The sequence below is a fragment of the Rousettus aegyptiacus genome, unplaced genomic scaffold (genome assembly GCF_014176215.1).
Source record: "Rousettus aegyptiacus isolate mRouAeg1 unplaced genomic scaffold, mRouAeg1.p scaffold_m13_p_6, whole genome shotgun sequence".
Taxonomy (NCBI): Eukaryota; Metazoa; Chordata; class Mammalia; order Chiroptera; family Pteropodidae; genus Rousettus; species Rousettus aegyptiacus.
In genome coordinates, this window is record NW_023416309.1 from 112,171,043 (window position 1) to 112,192,671 (window position 21,629).

Sequence of the window (21,629 nt, forward strand, 5' to 3'; positions counted from 1 at the left end):
GAGCGCCTTGGAAAATGAGCTCCGAGGCGGGCGCGGGGGTCACGGAGGGCCTGGGACGTGCGGAGGGTCTTTTAGCAGAGGTTCCTGCGTTTTGATTGGATGCTGTAGTTTGAGATTCGCTGTAGGTTCTTGAGCTAGAAAACGCCGTGGAGGAAAGGGTTTTTGAGACGCTTCGTCCCAGCAGACTGCAGAGGGGCCAGTGGTGGGGGAGGGGGACGCGGGGCGTGGGTTAAGAGCTCCTGCAGTAACCTGTGCTGAGAGAACGAGGACTCGCCCTGGGGTGGAGCCCCTCCGGGTGCAGCGGTCTGAACCCGGCGAACTCCTCTCCGTTCTCTGAACCCGGCGAACTCCTCTCCGTTCTCTGAACCTGGCGAACTCCTCTCCGTTCTCTGAAACCCCAAGTTGAATGTCCCCTCTCTACCGTCGCTTTCGCGGACCAACTCCCCTCATTTCTACTCCAGGCAGAGTGTTTTTGTAACTCTTAAACCTAGTTCGGCTAAAGCACGTATTGAAGTATCTGAGAGTTATTTGCTGATACATTTGTTTCAACTGATAGATTATCAGCCGTGCAAAAAAAAAGGAGCCACTGGCTGAGTTTTTTTTATTTCCCTGGAGCCTAGCGAGGTCTTCGGAAAATGGTAATTGATTGAATAAATTAAAGAGAGCGAAAACGAAAGCCAGAGAGGCTTGCCGATGTGCCCAGTGCAGGACGCAGTTCACGGGCGCACCTCTCTCCCCATCCAGCTACGTGATTTCCCCAGGGAGCTACCTGGGAGGCCGGCTACCTGGCCCAGACGTAACCTTGCCCTGGCCCCCAAAGCTCAAGGCTTGATGGTCCCCGTTATTTTGATTGGTTGTGATACTTCATGTCCCAAGCCCACTGGTTTAGCTCTTTGTATCTAAAACTTGTCCCTTCCGGAGGAGGCAGCTGAATGGGGGGGGGGGGGCGGGGAGGGAGGAAACGGAATCCGGGAGAGAGGCCCGGGCGGCAGCCCCAGCCGGAGCCAGAGCGAGGCCAGAGCTGGGTGGCTACGCGGGGTCGGGAGGGTCCGGTCTGCCCTCCTGGCCTCTCCGGGCCTGGGCAGAGCCTCCCGAGACAGGGCGGCTGCTGGTGCCCGGGCCGTGGCAGAAGCGATGCCAGGCCTCCGGCCGCCCTTACGCCTCCGAAGCTCTGGATGTTTAGCCTGAGACGAGCAGAGAGGCGTCCAAACCAGTGAAGACGCAGGTCTTCATTGGATTCCCGGGAATCCAGGAGCTGCCCGGGCACTTCCACAGGAAGCCGCTGCCTCTTCCGAGATGCGCCAGATACCGATGACGGCTTTTTGCGGGTGTCGAGGAGTGGGTGGAAATATTATATTAAATCTGCGCGTTCGGCCAAGGTGTGCATCTCAGTTTCAGAAATGCTCACACGCGGATAATGGGCATCTGAGATGAAGAGATGGGGTGTCTGGCTGGAATCAGGGCTGTTATGGGGAGTCAGCCTCTCCCACCTGGGAAAGTGGAGTCGAGGTAACGGGGTTTGACTGATATTCTATTCGAGGTCCTCTCCACGGGAGGGAGGGGCCTCGTGCCTTGCAAGTGATGGCACCTGAGCCTGTGCCTCCGACACTGACCAGTAGGTAGCCCGGGCTCAGCCACCACCCCTCCCCGGTGCACCGGGTTCTGGCGACGGGTGGTAAGTCAGCGTGAGCGCTGAGATTTAACGGATACCTGAGCACAGTGCAGTGGGGCCACAGAGGGAAGACACGGGGACCCCAGGGAAGGCTTCTGGGAGGAGAGGAGGTGACCTGAAGGCTGAGTAGGATTTTTCTCCTCTAAGAAAAGGAAGGAGGGCCCGCCCTCCGGGCAGAGGGCACACACTTGGAGGTGTGAGAGCGAGATGCCTCCCGCCTTCCCAAACCAGCCCCCCGGGCTCCCCCAGGGGCTGGGGACACAAGTGAACAAAATGGCTTCTGCCCACACGGGGCTTGTAGTCTGACAAGAACACACGAACAAATCAGTATGTAATACGATGTCTGCTCAGGGAGCACCGTGACCAAAAATAAGGGTAAGGGGCCAGAGACTGACCCGGGCCAGGAAAGGCCTCTGAGCTGGGCCACGTGAGCAGAGACCTGTGTGAGCGAGGAGAGTGCCTGGCAGGGCCTGGGGGCGGGGCGTGAGGTGCCATTGCAGGGGGCAGAGGGGGGGGGCAGGTCCTGCAGATCCTTGTGGGGACTTCGGTGTATGAGGCCACTGTGCGGGGTTTTGTGCAGAAGAGGAACCAGATCGGACCTAAATGTGAAAGGATCGTGAAAGGATCACTCGGGAGAAAAGACAAGGGTACAGCGGGAGTGGGGGCGTGGCCGCAGGGGGCGTGGCTGCAGGGGCGTGGCCACAGGGGCGTGGCCGCAGGGTCCTGGACCAGCGCAGGGCGCCGGCAGCAGGTGGCAGGTGGCGGTGAGATGGGCTTTGCCCACCCTGTGCCTCAGTTTCCTCATCTGAAAACAAGCCACGGGACTAGGTGACCTCTCGGGTTTCCTCTGCTCCAGGGCACGAAGGGATAACCACCCCCTCTCCCCACCAGCCCCCCAGTCCCCAGCTCTGGGGCCCCATCCCCGCCAAACGGGACCCCTCCCTTGGGGCCGGTCCCAGTAGACCCGGGTGTGTCCTTGGCTGTCTTGCGACCCCCTGCTGACCCGTGGTCTGCCTGCAGCTCACACCCCGGACAACTCCTTCATGGGCTTCGTGTCCGAGGAGCTCAACGAGACTGAGAAGCAGCTCATCAAGGGCGGCAAGGCCGGCAACATGGCTGTGGTGTACGGCAAGGAGGCGAGCATCTGGAAGGTGAGCCCCAGGCCCCAGGCACCTGCCCGCCCGCCGCGGGGAGCCCCGCCTCCAGGACTGGGCTCCCATGCGCCGCCCCCAGCACTGGACGCAGAAACGTCCCCACGCACGGATTAGAAAAGCAGTCCCTAACTGCCCCAGGCAACACCAGCCCGGCAGCCGGTAACTGGCCCCCCTCGCCACCCCCACTCTCAAATGTCCTTTATTGAGGACTGCGACCGAACTCTCCGCCCTCCCTGGGATGGATCCACAAAAGCTGTAGGCCCAGCAAGGGGGCTTTAGGCGGGACTTGGGGGTCCCGCGGGAGGACGCAGTGAACCACGCAGGGGGAGGGTGGGGCCAGGAACCCACCCTCAGGGCCGCCGCGGAGAAGCGCCCACCCTCCCGGTCACTCACCCGTTCTCTCTCCTCTTTCTCTGCCCCCTGGCGACGAGGCAGCTCCAGGTATGGTGGCCATAGTGCGCTCCCTCTTCCTCCTGCCCCTGCTCCTGCCCCCCACCTCTCACATGGTCTCCCTGGGGATGCCCCGCCCCGTCCCATCCGGCTTGCTGGGGTCACGGCTCCTGTGAGGGGAGAGGCAGGTGCTGGGGAGGGGCGGGGTCCAGACCTGGGCAGGCGCGTGAGGGGAAGGCGAGTGGCAGGATGTGGACCCGTGCCCTGCGTCAAGTCCAGTCGTCACGTGGCCACCGGATTAATAATTCTCACCCCGTGTTGGTGAGGAGTCGGCTGAGCTAACAGTGACTTAAACAAGACAGAAGTGTGTTTTCGTCCCTGTCACGACCTCTGGAGGTGTCGGTCCAGGGCCGATGTGGACCGCCTCGGCCTTGTCTCCTCGCCGACGGTAGTTTCGGCCCCGAGTCCTGCCTCGTGGGTCAAGATGGCCACGACAGGTCAGTCATCCATGTGTCCTCCAGCCAGCAGGAAGGAGGAAGGGGCCAGGAAGGGCCACGTTTAGGGCTGCTTCCTGGATGTCACACGCCGCCCCTTCCCCACAGTGCCCTATGGCTCGATCCCAGCCACGTGGCCCCGCCCAGTGTCAGGGGACGCTGGGAGTGGCCCTGCTCCAGGCAGCCACATGCCCAGCTCAGTCTGGCCTTCTGCGACCGAGGGGGCAGGAGGAAGGAGTGGTCACAGGGACACCCCGTGGGCTGTGCCGCTAACGTTCGTCCGCCCGGAGCTTGCTGTGTCCTAGCGCTCACACCCGCCACGCCGCGAGGCAGGTGCCACGTGTGTGTCATCGTGCCCATTACACCTGAGGGACCCGGGCACAGACGCCTAGAGTGACGAGCTCGTCACGGGCACAGCTGGGTTTCAAACCCCGCTCCGGCTCCAGAGCCAGGACACTTAACTCCCGCTCTCCGTAGCCTCCCCGGTTATGAAGCCTCGGATCGTGGCAGACAGAAGCTCTGGGGACGGGACCGAAGGTCCCACACCTGGGCTGAGGTGTCAGTGCCCGCTGCAGGCAGAGGGACGAGAGGCCCTGGTCAGAGGATGCTCAGTGAGCCGGCTGCCACGGAAGCCCGGGGCGCTGGGGACGGGGGCAGCGCGGACCGTGTCCGCTTTTACCAGAAAACGCCGTTAAGAAATGACCCCGAGAGCCGGAGAGCCGCGGAGGCTGGGGGATGAGGGTTTCCTCTCGCGCTTGGGAGCCGCTGTGATTGGCATCAGCCACGCCGTTTAGCAGGCCTCGAGGAAGCCACTTCCCAAAAAACAGACAGCTTTGCTCTGTGACTCTTTTTGGGACTGAAGGAAGTCAGAGGTGGCTGGATGACATCAGGGGACCAAGTGGCAGGGAAGAGGAGGAGGGAAGAGAGGGGTCATCGCATCCCGTGTGCCTGGCAGCCGGGGTCAAGGTGGGGGTTTTGCTGGTGCCTGTGCCAAGGAGGCCTGTCTTCTTCTGGGTCCCCAGAAAGCAGAGCTCGAGGTTCAGGCTTCCTGCTGCCATTTTCGGAGAGCGTGAAGTCCCGGGGGTACCGGAGGGGAGAGGCAGCTGGTTCAGGCGCAGGGCAGACCCTCCCTGTGCCTGGGGGGACATTCCAGATGTCAGAATAGTCAGAATCGCTGTCTGCAAGAGCCCGGAGGGTTTGCAAGCTGCAGATTGCAACCCGCGGATGAGTCGTGGAATCTACTCAGAGCTCTGGGCTTTTTCTCCTCAACCTTTCTGAGGCATAACTGACAAAGGCAAACCGCACACACCTGAGGTATGCAGGACGATGGCTTGATGTCCGCACCCCGCACCCCTCCTGAAATGATGACCACGGTCAAGCTCATGCACACCCCCGCCCCCCATAGTTCCCTTTGGCTTCAGCATGGTGGGGACCCTTACGATTTACTGTCTTAGCTAATGTCAGGTGTGCAGCCCATGGGATCCCTGGGAACCGAAGGTGTCTCCCCTTCGACCCGCCTCCCCCCCCCCGTTTTCCCACGCCCCTGCCCCTGGTGACCACCGTGCTACACTCTGCTTCTGTGACCTCGGCTCTTTTTAGATGCCACGGATAAGAGAAACCCTACCGTATCTGTCCTCTTCTGTCAGCTCGGAGAGTCTTAACGAGCCTTTTAACATGAACTAGAACAACGCAGAAATAATAGAATTAAAGAACATCACGGGGCCGTCCATGTATTGAGAGTAAAGATGGTTTGTGAAACTTTGCTTACATACGTACACAGGTGTGTGAGAGGTGAGTGCCGACCTGTGTGATGAACCTATCAGAGCGTGTGTGCGCCTTTTAGAGGCACACAGAAAAAAACGCGGTGATCACTGCCCCTGGCAACGGGATCCGCAGGTCGGATGGTGAATTCAGCGACATTTTCTTATACTTTACGTTGCTGATCTGATCTTTTTTTTCCTATGAGCATATTCAGTCTTAAAATTAGTCCTTTTCCATTTAGTATGATTATTGATATCATTGGCTTTGACCCTGCCTCCTTCCTGGTTGATATCTATTTCTTTTTCTTGACTGTTCCACATTCTTTTTCCTCTTATTTCTTGTCTTCTTTCACATTGATATATATTTTTAAATCCACTCCCCCTTAGGTGACTAATTATACTTTTTTATATTTCCTTAAAAAGAGTATAAAAGTGGCTACCCAAAGGTCATAACATGCATCCCTGACTTATCGAAGTTTAATACAAATCAATACTTTCACTTTTATGGGATAACGAAAGAACCTTAACGTGCTTTCATGGTATCCATCTAGCTGACATGCACTTATTGTGTTTTAATTTCACAACAATTTTCTAAAAATTTCTTTATTTCACCATTATTCTTGGAGGATACACTTGCAGTCTACCGAATTCTAGCTTGGTAGTTATTTCCTTTCAGCCTTATGGGAATGTTCTATCGTATCACTTCTGTTGAGGAGTCAGTTAGTGTCTCACTGTGGTGCCTTTAAAGGTCACATGTATTTTTCTTTGTCTGCTTTTATGACGTCCGTTTGTTTGGTTTTCAGCAGTTTTACTATGACATGCTTCCATGTGGTTTTCTTTTGATTTATCCTACGTGGAGTTCGTAGATCTTTTCAAATCTGCGGTTTGATCTTTTCCTAGTTTTAGAAAATTCTCAGCTATCATCTCTTTAAATATTGCTCCCGGCCCAATCTTTCATTTACTCCTCTGACTCCAGTCACGCCTCCGCGAAAGCTTACGTTCTTTTCTTTAATTTCCACCCTTTAGTTTTCTCTGTGCTTCGTTCTAGACGTTTCCTTTTGCTCTTTTGCTGAACGAATTCTGTCTTCAACCGCGTTGGATCTGCTGTGTGAATCTGCTGTGGTTTTGTGTATTCTAGGTCCATCGTTTGGTTCTTCATTTCGGTCACAGACGTTTCCATTTCTAGCGTTACCATTTGAGTTCAAACCTCATTTTCTACTTCCTTGACTGTAGTCAGCCCATTTATCTTGACGTCTGTGTCGGGTAACTAACTCCAGCCTCTAGATCTCCCGCGGGTCTGTTTTTATTGTCTGGCCTTTGCCATCTTCTCCTGTCTCCCTTCCTCATCTCCAGGCTACCAATGATCTGCCTTCTGTCACTCTAGATTTGTTTTCATTTTCTATAATTTCATACAAACGAAGTTATGTAGACTCGTTTTGCGTGGACTTGCTCACTGAGCATAATTATTTTGAGATTCATCCATATCGTTGCATGTATTAATAGTTTATTCCTTTTTTAATAGCTGAGTAATATTCTATTATGTGGACTTACCGGACGTCGTTTATCTGTTCACCTAGTAATCGGCATTTGAGTTGTTTCGAGTATTTGGCTATTACAAATAAAGCTGCTATGAACATTCGTGTTCTGATCTTTGAATGGACATATGCTTTCATTCCTCTCGATAACACCTAGAAGTGGAATGGTTGGGTTATATTGTAAAACTATTTAACTCTAACTTTTTAACAAACGTGGTTGTACTATTTTACAATCCTGCCAGCAGTGTATGAGAGTTCCAGCTCCTTTACAAATTCATCAATACTTGGTCTGATCAGTCTTTTTAATTTTAGCCATTTTAACAGGTGTGCAATATCTTCTGTGGTTTTAATTTGTAATTCCCTGATGACTAATGATGTTGGAGATATTTCTGTGCGCTGATTTGTCTTCCATATGTCTTTTCTTAGTGAAGCGTCTTTTCAAAAATTTTGCCTGTTTGAAAAATTGTGTCATTTATTTTCTTATTATGGAGTTGTTAGAGTTCTTTACATCTGCTTTGCAAACATCTTCTCCCAGTCGGGGGCTTGTCTTTCTCGTAACAGCATCTTTCATTAATTTTAATGAAGTTCAACGTTTCCTTTTATGGATTGTGCTTTTGACATTATATCTAAGAAATCTTCGTCTAACCCAAGGTCACAAGGATTTTTTCCTATTTTTTTTTTCTATAAATTTTACAGTTTTAGGTTTTACATTTAGGCGTATGATCCATTTTGAGTTAACTTTTATATATGCTATGAAGTATGGATTGATGTTCTGTTTCTTCTCTTTTTGCATGTAGGTATCCAACGTTCTATGACCATTTGTTTAAAAGACTATTCTTTTTCCCACTGCTATATCATTGCACCTTTGTCAAAAATCAATTGATCGTACCTACGTGGGTCTATTTCTGTTCAGTTCCGGACTCTGCTTGGTTCCATTGATCTATCCCGATGTCATTATCATACCATCTCGAAATCAGGGAATATAAATCTGCTCACTCCTTGTTTTCCAGAGAGGTGTTGTATATTCTAGGTCCTTTCCATTTATAAGTGAGCGTTAGAATCAGCTCGCCAGTTTCTACAAAAGGGCCTGCTGGGGTCTTGACTGAGATTTCATTGGTCTCTGTTTTATTTTTATTGTTTGGAGTTCTGGAAAATGAATACGGATAATTGTAGAAATCATTCGAGGTCAAGGATGAGGTGCTTTCCTTCCTGGAAGGACTTACTGCTGCTCTTGGCTTTCGGCTGGGGCCCTAGCAAGCCAAGATCGCTGTAATCCATGGCGGTGACTGAGCCGATTTTAACCAGCTCGGCCCCCGAAGGCCCTAGTTCTGGACCAGCCTCTCTTCCAGGTGTAATTCCTCAGGGCCAACACAGTGTATGGGATTCATCAGGCTTCCCTCCGCCTTTCGGGAACTCTGCCTTTTGTCCCTCAGCTCTGCAAGGCGACCAAAAGCCCTAGATGCTGCCCCTGGAATCTGCAGGGGCCCCCGGGGGGAAAGCCAGCCCCTGCTGGCCTCAGCAATCGCCCGTTGTTCTTCTCCTGGACCCCGGCCCTGTCCTTCTTCATTCTTTGTTGGAATGTCACGGCCGTCACAAGTGCGGCCACGTAGCCCCATTTTTCCGGGTTATCCTCAGAGGCGGGGCTGGCCTTTGTCACCTAGTGTGCTGTTACCCAAAGCGGGAGGCCTCCTTACGACGAAGTTCCAGTTCGAGTCTCAAAACGTGAATCGTTCACGGTTTCCATGTACACTGGTAACATCCTTCAAAGCTCCTTGCCGCCCGACCTCATGGCTGGCCAGAGGCTGTGCGAGAGCCATGGGTTCTTTCTCTCTGACCTGTTGGCCTGTGGGAACTAGCCTTTCCCGAAAAGAGCCCCTCCCCTGTCCCCATCCTTGTCCTTGACCTTGAAGCCACTTTCCTCCCTGCTTATCCTTTCTTCTCTTCTGCGAAACTCAAAAAACTCCAAGAAGCAGTAGATCTCATGCTTCTACCTACTGAAGCTCCATACTGGCCACGACTCCCAGCTCAGGGCCCTGGCCCTGGGGCCAGACGGGTGCCCAGAGGCTGAGGTGCTGTCCGTTCTTCTATGCTCTGCCTCTCCCTGTCCCCTTCCCCTGCAGGCTGGGTCTGTGTCCAGTCCCTTTGGGTTAAGGGGAAGCAGAACCTGGGTTTGGGACTCTCGGGTCTGGAGGGGCTGACCCTCTGCTAGTCGACAGGCTTTTCGCTCACAGGTGTCCCCTCTGTGTTGACCCTGCCATGCTCCCAGCACTGAGCTCAGTGCCCCTACTTAGCAGGTGCTCAATAAATATGTGCTCCGTGGACGGCTGGGTGGTTGGGCGGGTGAATGGATGGATGAACGCCGTATGGCTGGATGGGTAGTAGATGGAGGGGGGAGGGGCGAATGGACGGGCAGGATGGGTGCATGGGTGAGCGGAGGGAGGGAAGCAGGGAGAGTCAGACGGAGGGTAGATGGATAGGAACGTGGACGGATGGATAAATGGGTGGAGGGAAGGATGGAGGGATAGAGAGATGGGCTCCAGAGAGATCCACAACTCCAAGGCCCTTGGAGGTCACCAGGAGTTCAGGGGAGGCCGAGCAGCTTCACCTAGATGCATGCAAATGTTGGTCCCAGGGAGTTCCTTTGGAAAGAAAACAGTTCCACGGCTAAAAATAGACCGGAAGCCTCAATGAACAGACTCGACGAAGAAACTGAGGATCAGAGGGGAGAGGGCCTTTACCGGGGTCACACGGCTGGCTGACGGCCCCACGTCCTCTGACCCCCAGGCCAGGGGTCTTCCCGCTGCCGGCTTTGCCTTCCGCGGCGGGGGCGGGGCTCCCACCCGTCTCCGTCCTCTTCCAGGGGAAGGAGAAGTCCCTGGGCATCCTGAGCAAGTACATGGAGATCCATGGCACCGTGTACTACGAGAGCCAGCGGCCGCCCGAGGTCCCGGCCTTCGTGAAGAACCACGGCCTCTTGCCGCAGCCCGAGTTCCAGCAGCTGCTACGCAAGGCCAAAGTGAGCCCCCCCCACCCCCCGCGCCCTCCTCCCCCCAGCCCGCCACAGACGCCGCGCGGGTGCCCGCCTGCCTGCCTGTCCTGCCCGGCGTCATCACTCATGACGCCTTCCGCGTGCGGACAGGCCCCGGCTTGCCCCGCTGCCCGGAGCCTCAGGCCCAGGCTTTCTGGAGGCTGGCCAGAGCCGAGGGCAGAAACGGGGTGCGTAGCAAGCAGGGGGGCCCCACGGCGAAAGGCTCAGTGACGGGGGAGGAGATGGGCCGCCCGCCTGCCCCGGCGCAGTGGACTCCGGTCAGGCCTAGTTTCCCGAGCCAGTGAGGGGGTGACAGGCGGGGGGCGGGGCGGGGGGCTCCTAGCTGGAGTTCCGTGGGGCCGTGAGCTCTGAGTGATTGCTTCCGGGAGTCCCTGAGTTGTGTGCCTGGAGTGGCGGCTGGCACAGTGGGCAGGACCCCGAAGTGTCGGCTGAGGCTGGAGAGTGTCCAGCCAGCCTCCAGGTCCTGCCCTGACCTCACCAGGGCTTCCTCCCTCAGGCTTGGATGTGCGTGCGTGCATGCGTGTGTGTGTGCATGTATGTGTGTGTGCGTCAGTGTGTCGGGGCGGAGAGAGGGTACCTTTGTGCAGTGAACAACCTCAACACCCTACACGGCAGCCCAGCCTCCAGAATCGCTTGTCGAGTGCCTTCTGGGGGGCCGGCCCTGGGGGCACCGCTAGCACAAGCGGGGTGCTGAGGGAACACTTTCAGGGTGAGTGAGGAAAGGTCCTTCGAGGTCGGCTGCAGGTGTGGCTCTGGCGCCTTCTGAACCCGAGACCCTCACTGTTTTTCCTCCCTGCAGCGTCTTAGCCTGGCAGAGCGGGAGGTGGCCGTAGATGCTGCCTAATGGGCCCCCCCTCGTTTCCCAGGCGGGAAAACCGGCCTAGAGAGGGAAGAGCCTGGCTGGTCCGGGCCGCCTTTACTGCCCCGCCGTGTCCCGTGAAGGAAGGTCCCAGCCGGGGCCGTGGCCCTGGCCTCGCGAGGCGCCCGGGCTGTGGCGCCCGCCCTGACCTGTGTCACCCGCCTCTGCAGCTCTTCATCGGGTTCGGCTTCCCCTACGAGGGCCCCGCCCCGCTGGAGGCCATCGCCAACGGCTGCGTCTTCCTGCAGTCACGCTTCAGCCCGCCTCACAGCTCGCTCAACCACGAGTTCTTCCGCGGCAAGCCCACCTCCAGAGAGGTGCGTGTGAGGGGCCGAGGCGGGGCGCCCTGCGGCTCCTGGCAGAGGGAGACCGAGGTGTGGGGCGAAGGGAGAGGTGGGCCAAATGGGTGGGTGCGGGAGCTGGCAGGCCGAGGGAGGAGCTGCCGGAACCCCCGCCCCGGCCAGGTGTTCTCCCAGCATCCCTACGCAGAGAACTTCATCGGCAAGCCCCACGTGTGGACCGTGGACTACAACAACTCAGACGAGTTCGAAGCGGCCATCAAGGCCATCATGAGAACCCAGGTGAGACCTGGACCCAGCCAGGACGGCCCCAGCCCCAGAACAAGCCGCGGGCCTCCGCCGTTTTTAGGAAAGATGCCCCTTTCGGTGGATTCAGACCCACAAGCCCGGGCTGGCAGATCTGACAGCCTCGCCGACGTGGGGAGAGGCGGAGGAGGGGAGCCTTTGTGCAGTGAACAGCCTGCACCACTCTACCTGGCAGCCCTGGGTCCGGAATTGCGTACAGAGCAGATCGGAGCGCCTCCGGTGGGGTCGGGGCTAGAACATTCCGGGTTCCTTCAGCGAGTGCGTGCTGGCGTGTGTGAGCGCGTGTGTGCAGGTGGGGGTGAGCGTGAGGAGGGGCGCGTGAAGTCGCACAGCCCCGTGCTCTTCTGGTCCCTTCATTGCGGGAAGCGGCCAGGCCAGGGGAATGGCCCTCTGCACGCCCCACCCCCACGGCCCAGCTACTGGCCGTGGCTCGGTCGCCGGGACGAGCAGAGACAGGTACCGCCGCCCAGCGCCCCTGGCGCCTTCCCGGCACCGTGTGCGTGGAGCGCTGCCCACGGCGAACTCGTGGGTCTGGGGGCAGAATCAGAGATCATGAGACTTGGGGCGTCAGGGGCCACCGCAAGCCAGCGACCCAATGGACCGGTTCTTTCTGCAGGCGACACAGCCCTGCGCAGGGAAGACACACAGGGGCTGGCGTGTCTGCCTCCGCCAGGGCGTGGGGCACTGCCAGGCTCAAGGGGGCCGCCCCCCCCTCGGGGTCGTGAGGCCTGAGCTTTGGGCCCAGAGCCCTGCCCGGCTGGGCACAGGGGCAGGGCCGCAGTTGTCAATGCTCTCCCCCGCCCTCGGACCCGCAGTCCTTGTCCGTCCCCTCAGCAAACGGCCCCCAAATTCCTCACCTACCCCGCCCCGCCCCCAGCATCCTTCCCGCCTTCTGCCTCTCCGTGTTTCTCTAGTGACAGTGCCAAGAAGGACGTTGCCCACAGCCACCTTCGGTTGTGCAGATGGAGCCAGGTTGACCTGCAAAGTGGCCGAACGTGACCCTTTATCGGCCGCGGGGGAGGGGAAGAGAAGCCCTGGCCGGGGATTAGGCAGCTCAGCTCTCCCGGGCTGTTTTGTTAGCTGCCGCAGGTCCTGGATGGTCTTAGCTCGGGTCCCTCTACAGGTGACCCAGAGGCAGGACTTGAGCGCGAGTCATTTATTTGGGAGGTGAACCAGGAAGGCAGAGCCTGGAGCGACAGAGTGAGACAGGGTGTGTCCTCGAGCAGGTCACCGTGGCTCAGCCCTGGTGCCCTCTGAGAGGCGGGTATGTCGGGGAGCAGGAAACCGGGGCACTGGCCCCGCAGCTGCATCCGCCATCGCTCCCGCCTGCTCCTGCCGAGCTGGGCCAGCGAGAGCCGGTCACCCGCGGGGTGCCCCAGGGAGCCTGGGTGCGGAAGGCTGGCTCTGGTTTCCTGTGTGGTCCGTTTTTTCACTTCTCAGTAGGTTACCGTCTGTCTCAGGATCCCCGTTTTTCGATCCTCCAGGGCTTCTATCTCAGGGGGTGGGGTGGGGCGGGGTGGGGGGGCAGGGATAGGAGGGGACCGGAAAGGCTCTGCCCACCCCAGGGCTCAGGTCTGGCGGGACCTCCTAGACAGATTAAGCGCGGTGAGTAGTGTGCCCAGCCCTGTGGCCAGCCTGTTCCCATCCTCAGAAAAAACTTGGGGGGAGGCAGGGCGGGGGGCAGAAAATGTGCTCGCCCACGCCCACCGGGCATTGCTGCTGGTGGACGCCGCCTGCCCCGGGGAAGGGGCCGGGAGTCTGGGCTGGGAGGAAAGCTCCTTTTTACCGTTTTTCCTTTTGATTTTTTTTTTTACATGAACATCTGTTTAATTTTGTTAATTAGTCAATTTAAAAATTACAGTAACAAAAGAGTCAAGGAACTAAGGTATGATGAATCCGCCAAGCTGAGACCGGCAGCTGGGCCCAAAACCCGTGGGTGGCCCCTCTCAATCCCGCCCTCGGACAGGTCACCCCCTGACCTGAGAATCACCTGGGGAGATTCCCGCCCCGCCTGGGGGGCAGGGCTGGGAGTGTGCATTTTAAACATGCAGCCTGGGAAATTCCCGGGATCCTAGTTTAGAAAACTGATGTAAGGAGCTGGGAGAGCTGGGGACGGCCACCATCAGGGACGGAGCTTGTACTGCGAGCCACAGGATGGGACCTTCCACAGGGAGCTGGAAGGAGCAGGGGAGGAGGGGGGGGGGAGGAGGCTCTCCGTCCAGGGAGGGGAGGCGAGGCGTGCAGGCACTTGACCGGCCGCTCTCATTATCACAGGCCGGCAATGTTGGCGGGACCCGCACCTGCCGCTCTGTGGAGACTGATTACGGCGCACACCTGTAATTAGACCTAATGGGCATAATTTCAAGGCAGGCTGGCTCCTCTGACAGGAGATTCACGGCAGGCGGGTCACGCTGGCTGAGAACACTCCCTCACACAGGGGGGACGACATGGGGGGAGCAGGCGGTGACATTTGGAGGGGAAAATCTTTATTTATAACTGGGGCTTGAAAGCGTGTGCTGGAGAGCCGTCCCCAGAGACCAGGCGCTGCTGGGGCGCAGCTGGCTGCAGGGGCCTTCGGGGGCCACCGGCTCGGGAGGAGGGTGGTTGGGACCAGGCCGGGCTGAGCTTAGGGCTGCAGGCTGACTGGTGGGTTGGCTGTGACATGGTGGCTGGACATGGGACATGGGGGTCTCCTGGGAATCCGGAACTGCCCCCACTCACAGTGCAGGTGATGTGGGACGGAGGACAAAGTCCGGTGGGTAACGTCTTGTCCCGAGAATCAGTTCTGGTGGCCGGGACCAGTTTCATGGGCAGCAGCGGCTACTGCTCCCCTGGGACCCTCTTCGGCATGAGTGTCGGGGATGTCCCCTGGGCCTCCGGCCCCTGGAGGTGGGGTCTTCAGGAAGCGGGCACCTCCCCCATCGCCTCCTCCCTCGGTTCTCTTGGCCCCAGCTACTTCCTCCTCCCGCCCCCGTCTGCCCCCGGCCCAGGCTGCTCTGAAACCTAGATATTTACACGGACGGCGTGTGGCCTCTGCCATCTCGTTCCACGTCCCTGTGTTCCTTTGTGGGAACGTGCCACGTCCTGGCAGGACACGAGCAGAACTGGGAGGCTGCTTCCTGAGCACCTACCGTACACCAGGCAGCGAGGGGTCGATAGTGAGCAAGTCACAGTCCCAGCTCTCGGCTCTCGGGGGCTCACAAAGCCTGAGAGACACGGAGAAATGGTACCACGCGCTCAGGGAGCCTGAGGGGCTGCAGAGGAAACGCTCCTTGGGACTGCTTCCTGGAGGAGGTGTCGCCTACGAGGGGAGCATGAGTCCTTCTGGGTTGGCTGTGGGAAGGGCAGGCAGGTGTCACAGCCCAGGACCAGGTGGAGCGCTGGGTTTACCAAATGGGGAGGAGCTCTGTGGCTGGGACCCGCGCAGGGAGGGTGTGGGGGTGGAGGGGGTGACCTGGCCCCGGCCTCATGGGGCCTGAGCCTGGGAAACAGGGGATCTGAGCAGAGGGGGCCAGGTGGGTGGGCGGTTGGCTCCCCGGAGCGTGGCCAGGCCCCTGGCAGTGGGTTTCCTCCTGCCCCATGTGTCTGCCTGTCTCTCCCACAGGTAGACCCCTACCTGCCCTATGAGTACACCTGTGAGGGGATGCTGGAGCGAATCCATGCCTACATCCAGCACCAGGTAGGGGGGCCCTCCCCTGGGACCCTCAGATCCGAGGAGGGGGCCTCCCCCATCCAGGGCAGACTCCCAGTGAGACTCCCCCTTCTTCTCCCTCCAGTCTGTCTGTCTCCTTCCTTTCCGGAAGCAGCAGGTGGAGGTGGGCGGGGAGAGCGGCAGGTACCACCCTGCTCCGCTCTGGAGGCCCAGCCCCTGTGGTAACACAGAAACGCAGGACTTCAGAGTCGTTTAAAATTTTGCAGCTGATCGAGTGCATGGTCACTGTGGATGATCCCCCACCCCATCCCCAAGGATGAGTCGGCAGACTGGTGGGGGGGGTTAAGACCTCCGCCCTGAGAATCCCGGAAAGGGCCTGCTGCTGGGGACCGGAGCCTCCACAGGGGCTCACAGGTGGCCCAGGCAGAGCGCTGCTCCTTCAGACCCCAGGTCTCCGGGGTGATGCTGGACATGAGCCGCAGGGCCTGGCTGGGCTGTCGAACCAGCTACGGGTGGCTTATAACCACTAGCTCTTTGGACAGATAGAATGTGGCCTCCATCTGAACCTTGTCGGGGGCTAGAGAGTGGTTCCAGCCCACTGCGTTACAGACAGGACTACCGAGGCCCCCAGAAGGGAGGACTTGTTGGGGTTCAGGCCCAGGCCAGATCCTGGAACTCTGGGCTCTCAGTCACCCAAGGGATGTCATCATGATCCTAAGCACTTGCTGGGCCCTGCTGGCCCCTGGAGCTGCCCCCTGCAGGGAGCGCTCTGGCCAGCCCCTGGGGCCTGCGCCCACCACAGGCAGGGTGCACGTGCCCGGGGTGGGTGACCAGCAGCCAGGCGGCGTGGGGCGGACAACGCAGAGACAGACCCGAGTCCCAGTCCTGCCTCCGCCCGCTGGTGGCGAGGCCCTGGGCGGGTCCCCTGGCCTCTCCGAGCCTCTGTTCCTCCCGCATAAAACATCCAGAGACACATCAGTACCCGCCTCGTAGGGCCGGGGCGAGGAATGACCGGAACGACGCCCAGAAGGCGGCCCGGTGGCGGGGCCCCCGCGCTGGCCGTGGTCGCGAGGCCACCCCCCGCGCGTCCACCCGTGTCCCGTGTTCCCTCCTCACGCCGCTTTCCTGCCGGCAGGACTTCTGTGCAGCCCCAGGCCCGGTCCCAGCAGGAGCCCGGGCCCCGCAGAGCCCCTTCGTCCTGGCCCCCAACGCCACGCACCTGGAGTGGGCCGGAAACTCCAGCTCGGCGCCCGGGGCCTGGCCCCCCGCTCACTCCCTCCGGGCCTGGCTGGCCGCCGCCGGGAGGGCCTGCACGGACCTCTGCCTGGACCACGGGCTGGTCTGCGAGCCTTCCTTCTTCCCCATCCTCAACAGCCAGGACGCCTTCCGGAAGTGAGCGCGCCCCGCCCCGCGCCCCGCCCTGCGCCCCTTCCCCGGCGGGCCAGCTCCCCTGCAGCTCCTCCCTCCCTCCCGTGCCGCGCGCCCCACCCCTGCCAGCCATTCCAGTGAGTCAGGAGGGAGCAGAAGGGACCTTCCGGTCAGAGATCCATGTCACGCTGCCACACTCCTGGCAAAGCCTCAACCCCAAGCCCCCCCTCCCAGGAAGCCCCCTGCCCAGTCACCGCCCCCCTCCCTCCTTCCCTCAGCCCCTGCCCACCTGTCCGCCCGCAGCCCCACCCTCCGGGCCGCCCTCTGCTCTCACAGCAGGTGTGAGAGGCGCTGCAGGCCAGGCTCCTCCTGCCGCCTCCTGGAAGCTCTCCTTGCTGGGCCTGGGCTGGGCCGGGCCAGGGAGGGGGAGTGGGCAGCACCTGGCTGCGGCCGCCTGCGCCCTGCCCGCTGAGTGCCTGCCGCCCGTGGTGCCCACCCAGGCTGCAGGTGCCCTGTGACAGCACCGAGTCGGAGATGAACCACCTGTACCCGGCCTTCGCCCAGCCCGGCCGCGAGTGCTTCCTGCAGAAGGAGCCGCTGCTCTTCAGCTGCGCTGGGTCCAGCACCAAGTACCGCCGGCTCTGCCCTTGCCGCGACTTCCGGAAGGGCCAGGTGGCCTTGTGCCAGGACTGCCTGTGAGGGTGCCCGCCAGCTGGCTGTCCCTGCCGCGGGAGAAAGCACCAGCGGACCCCATGCTCCAGCGACCGCCCTCCCTGGACGCCGGAGGCCGGGCAGTGGGTGGAGGGGGCAGCGCGGGCGCAGGTCCAGCGGACAGTGGTCCCAGCGTGGCGTGCCCACCACGGGCGGGCCCCCCGTCCTCCTCCCCGGGGCTCATGGTCATGGCAGCAGCATAGCCAGGCGGCTGCGGGGTTGGTCAGAGGGTCCCACTGGCCCAGGAGCAGGCGGTCAGAGGCCCCTTGGCCAGATCTGGACCAGACAGAGAGAGGGTGCTGGTCCTTCCTGGGCCCAGGATGGGACGCGTCGATGTCCCAGAGGGAGCCAGGCAATGCCCCGCCTGGCGGCCCAGTGGAGGGTCCAGCCTTGTCCCTCTGGAGTCGATGGGGGTGTGGACAGAGGGGCAGGGGACTGGGGCGGGCCGGGCGGAGCCCCCGTCCATGCCCCCTCTTAGCCCCACCCCTCCTGCCTTCCAGTCTCCCCTCCCTCTGCACCTGGGGACCACAGTCGGGGGCGCAGGGCCCACCGAGACCCTGGGTGGAACCGTTTCCCCCTCCTGCTTGTCCCAACTCTTCCCGTTGGACTCCTCCTGGCATGACTGTGATCCCAGACCAAGAGTTTGTTCCGAAGCCTCGGTCCCCGCCCCGTCCTCCGCGGAGAGCCCCGGAACCCTGCCCCCAGCATCCGTTGTAGGCAAAGGCTTGGGGCGGGCCTTCTGCCTTCTGGCGCCCTTGGCCCAGTTCCTGGCTGCCTAGGCCCCCGGACCTCCACGTAGCCCCCTACCCCATCAACGCCACGTCCACGCCCCTACCTCCAGCATCAAACCACCTCTGGACCCAATGTCCACCTCCGTGCAGCATGCCTGCCCCGCCCTGGGACGCCCTGCCCCGCCCCCGAGCCCAGAGCCTGATTCAATAGGCGGAGCCTTCAGAAACACTGCCACCCCACCCCGTTTTATAATCCCATTCCCTCCTGGGGGCAATCCCACTCGGCCCCCCTGGACCTGCCCCTCCACCGTCTGTCCGTCGAGGAGGAGGAGACAGCCTGCCGCCGGCCCCCTCGCACAGAGAGCCCTCTCACGCCCCGGGCGCCCATGGCTGCAGAAACTCAATGGCCACTGAGGACGTGACCTTCCGGAGAAGCAATAGAGACTCTCTCCTCTCTCTCTTTTTTAAAGATTTATTTCTTGAAATAATAAATATTTTACTGGGACGTGAGCTGCAGAGGAGGACCCGTGCCATTTCTCACCTTCCCCCTGGGGGTGCCCAGGGCAGGAGGGGCGAGGGGGCAGGAGCCCTGGGGGGGGATGACCGTGGTCCGGCCCGGCCCATGGCATCGGAGCCCACCGTCTGCCAAGCTGGCGCGCTCCGCACCAGGCTGTCCACAGGGAGTTCCCAGAGGCGCCTCTCCTGCCGCCCCGGCACCGTGATGCCAGGGGACCTGCTGTGCCTGCTCTGTTCCCCTCAGGCCGGCCGCTGCGGGCCGGGGCAGCGTGCGATCAGAGAACACAAATGCCCTTCGAGGCGAGCCTGAGCCCGATCGTGCTGAGACTCACCTGGCATCGACGGTGTGTCAGACGCTGGGCTGAGAACTTGCCATTTTATGTGCTCGGCTGTCCTGTCCGACGGGGACTATTCTATCCCCAGTTCACAGCTGAGAAAGCTGAGCACAGAGAGGTTAAGTAACTCGCCCCAGGTCACACAGCTGGTAGGCAGTGAGGAGGGACTGGCTATGAAGTCGGGATTGTTTCAGAGTTGGTGAGAGGATCGAATGGCCCTTCCGAGTGACAGCTCGGCGTGGTGTGTGGTGCCCTGGCCGCAGGATGCGGTAACGGTTTTACGCGGTCCTGTGTTCGAGACACTCCAGTCAGGGGCTTCCTTCTAGCCAGGGGTTCTTCCCTGGGGACCATCAGCCGGCACTGTCTGGAGATGGTTTTGCTTGTCACACTTGGGGGGTGAGGAGTGGCCTGCTGCTGATATCGAGTGGGGAGAGGCCTGGGATGCTGGTCAGCACCCCACGGTGCACGGGGTTGTCACCCCCAAGAGCAAAGGATCCGGCCCAAAGCGTGAGCAGCGTCGAGGTGGAGACGCCCTGAGGTGGGCCGCTGGGTCTCAAGTCTGGGCACCCGTGGTTCACCCGCCTCCGAGCTTATCAAGCGCAGGTTGCTGGCCCCGCCCCTAGAGTGTCTGATTCAGCAGCTGTGCCGTGGGGACGGGGATTTGGAGTCCGAATAGAGGCGCCACCTCTGCGGGCGCAGGGCCCACGCTTGGCAAAACGCTGGGCTAGGCCGAGAGGCCACCGGCAGGCATTTCGCCTGGTCGTCACTGATTCTCACCGTGCAGTTCCCTGGCGACAGAGGACCTGGAGCATCTTCTCATGAGTTTACCTGCCATCGGCCTATCTTCATGAGGTGTGTGCTCCGGGCTTTTGCCCGTCTTGAAAAGAGGTTGTTCACTTTCTTACTGTTGAGTTTTTAGAGTTCTTTGTAGAGGAGCCTACTTTTGAATCCTGTCTTAAACCCTTAACGCGGCGGGCGGGGAACAGGGGGCGCAGGGGGTGTAGGGGTGGGCTTGTAGCAGGAGAAAGGGAAGGGAGACCCACCACCTGGATATGGGGCTGGATGCTGGGGAGAGGGGGCGACCCTGCAGGCTCTCCAGCCCCTCATTCCGGAACTGAAGCTGGCCCCTGCTCCAGCACCCCCTGCTCCCCCAACTGAATAGCAAGGGAACCGAGAGGCCTGGCTGGTTCCGTTTGTGCTGATCTGTGACAGGAGCCACCGAGGTTGGAGAGACGGGGCCAGGTATCTGCTGCCTTTAAAGACAATAACCCAGCAGCTGGAGCTGAGGGTCCTCGGAGTCATGAGCCGAATGGCCTCCTGGCTAGGCCACTGGCCCTGGCATGCAGCCCAGTGCATTTTTTTTTTTTCCTCAGAAAACCATGGAGCTTGCTCGATAAAAATCCCAAAGGAGAAAAAACGCGGGCCCCTGGGATCCAGACAGATCCTGACTCACACCAGGACCTTCCCCTGAAGTAAACACCCAAACAGGGGCCCCCAGGAGCCTCAGGGCGTAGCCTTCAGGTGCTCCCGGCAGGAGAAGCAGGCCCTGTCCCTGGAGCCTGACTTCCCAGGTCAGCTCTGGGACTGCACCCCGCCTGCTGGACTCAGCCTTAGATCACCTCGCTTTGACTCTGCTGAAAATAGCCCAGCCCGACTTCTGCATATATTTGAATGTCGGGCTCAAGAGACCCGTGATTCTAGAGAAATAGTGCAGCTGACTCCCTGACGACGGGCCTGAAGCTAACAGAACGGAGGCCATTTGCGGTCCCCACACAGCTCCCAGTGGCCCCAGCGGCTGCCCAGCCTGACCACCGGCCACTTCCTCCTCCAAGAGCCGTTGGGGGTCTTCTCCAGGGAGGGTCCCAGGGCTGGGGCAGGCTCGGACAGGGTTGTGAGGTTCGGGCTGGGGGGCTGGTGGGATGAGGACTCCTTGGGTCCACACGAGACATGCCTGATGCTTCATATCCTTGGCCTGGACCCCCATCTGTTCCTCAGAAACCCTCCCCTGTGCCTGCTCCTTTCTGGGGTCCTCAGAAGGTGGGGTGGTCGGGTGGGTAGAGATGGCAAGTTCCCAGCCTCGTCTAAAGCTGGATTTAGGTGTTCTCGTTTCCCATCTTGTTTCTTTCTCCCCATCATTTATTCATTCAACAAACACAGCATAAGTGCTCTGTGCGGTGCTTGGCCCAGGGATGCAGTCAGTCTCCCACCTCGCGCCCACGCCTCAGACACCAGCGTCCAGGGCCTGGGCCTGCTAGGACTCACTGGGCCACCCGAATCTCGTGATGCGTGCTTGCCAGTGATTCTGGGGACCACTCAGCCAGCACCCCCGGGCAGTTCGCCTCTCCCATGAAAGCGCAGAAGCCGACCAGCCTCCTCATCAACATGCTGGAAAGTGCGTTTCCTGCTCTACCCTTCATTAAGGTTCACGAGAAGCCTGACCATATGCAGCCAAAGGCAGGCGGGGGGAGTTGCCCCTCACTCACGAGGGGCCAGCCTTTTGTTCTATTTAGGCCCTCAACTGATTGGACGAGGCCCACCCACGCGGGGAAGAGCAATCTTCCTCCTTCAGGCCGTCAATTCGATTGTTCATTTCGTCTGAAAACAGCCTTGCAGACACGGCGAAATGATGTGCAGCCAAACGTCCTGTGGCCCGTAACGCTGACCATCACGCTGCCCGCAGGGACGTTTCAAGCTCATTGCACACACTGGGGTGCTGGGGCCGGGAATTTATAGAATTTCCAGGAATTCTAAAAGTCAGGTGTGAAATCGTTGGTTATCTTGAAACTGGCCGTGGTGGG

The 21,629-nt window shown here is 59.8% G+C and overlaps 1 protein-coding gene and 1 long non-coding RNA gene across 3 annotated transcripts in view; one reads left to right on the forward strand and one right to left on the reverse strand.

Moving 5' to 3' along the window:
* The window catches only part of MGAT5B (alpha-1,6-mannosylglycoprotein 6-beta-N-acetylglucosaminyltransferase B), a 59,046-nt gene extending 40,563 nt beyond the window's left edge, over positions 1-18,483 (forward strand). Inside the window, exons 11-18 of one of the 2 annotated variants that reach the window (XM_016143189.2) lie at positions 2,693-2,823; positions 3,262-3,267; positions 9,866-10,021; positions 11,084-11,230; positions 11,378-11,494; positions 15,123-15,197; positions 16,306-16,562; positions 17,039-18,483. In XM_016143189.2, the coding sequence (XP_015998675.2) occupies positions 2,693-2,823; positions 3,262-3,267; positions 9,866-10,021; positions 11,084-11,230; positions 11,378-11,494; positions 15,123-15,197; positions 16,306-16,562; positions 17,039-17,237 (1,088 nt within the window). In that variant the 3' untranslated portion in view covers positions 17,238-18,483. The remainder of the gene's footprint in view (positions 1-2,692; positions 2,824-3,261; positions 3,268-9,865; positions 10,022-11,083; positions 11,231-11,377; positions 11,495-15,122; positions 15,198-16,305; positions 16,563-17,038) is intronic. The other variant, XM_016143190.2, reaches the window with a different exon arrangement.
* LOC118603952 lies at positions 13,983-16,541 on the reverse strand. The gene is made up of 2 exons (XR_004951497.1): positions 16,390-16,541; positions 13,983-15,386 (listed from the first exon to the last, which is right to left on the reverse strand). It is a non-coding gene; the product is annotated as an uncharacterized LOC118603952 (long non-coding RNA).
* Positions 18,484-21,629: the final 3,146 nt, after the last annotated feature.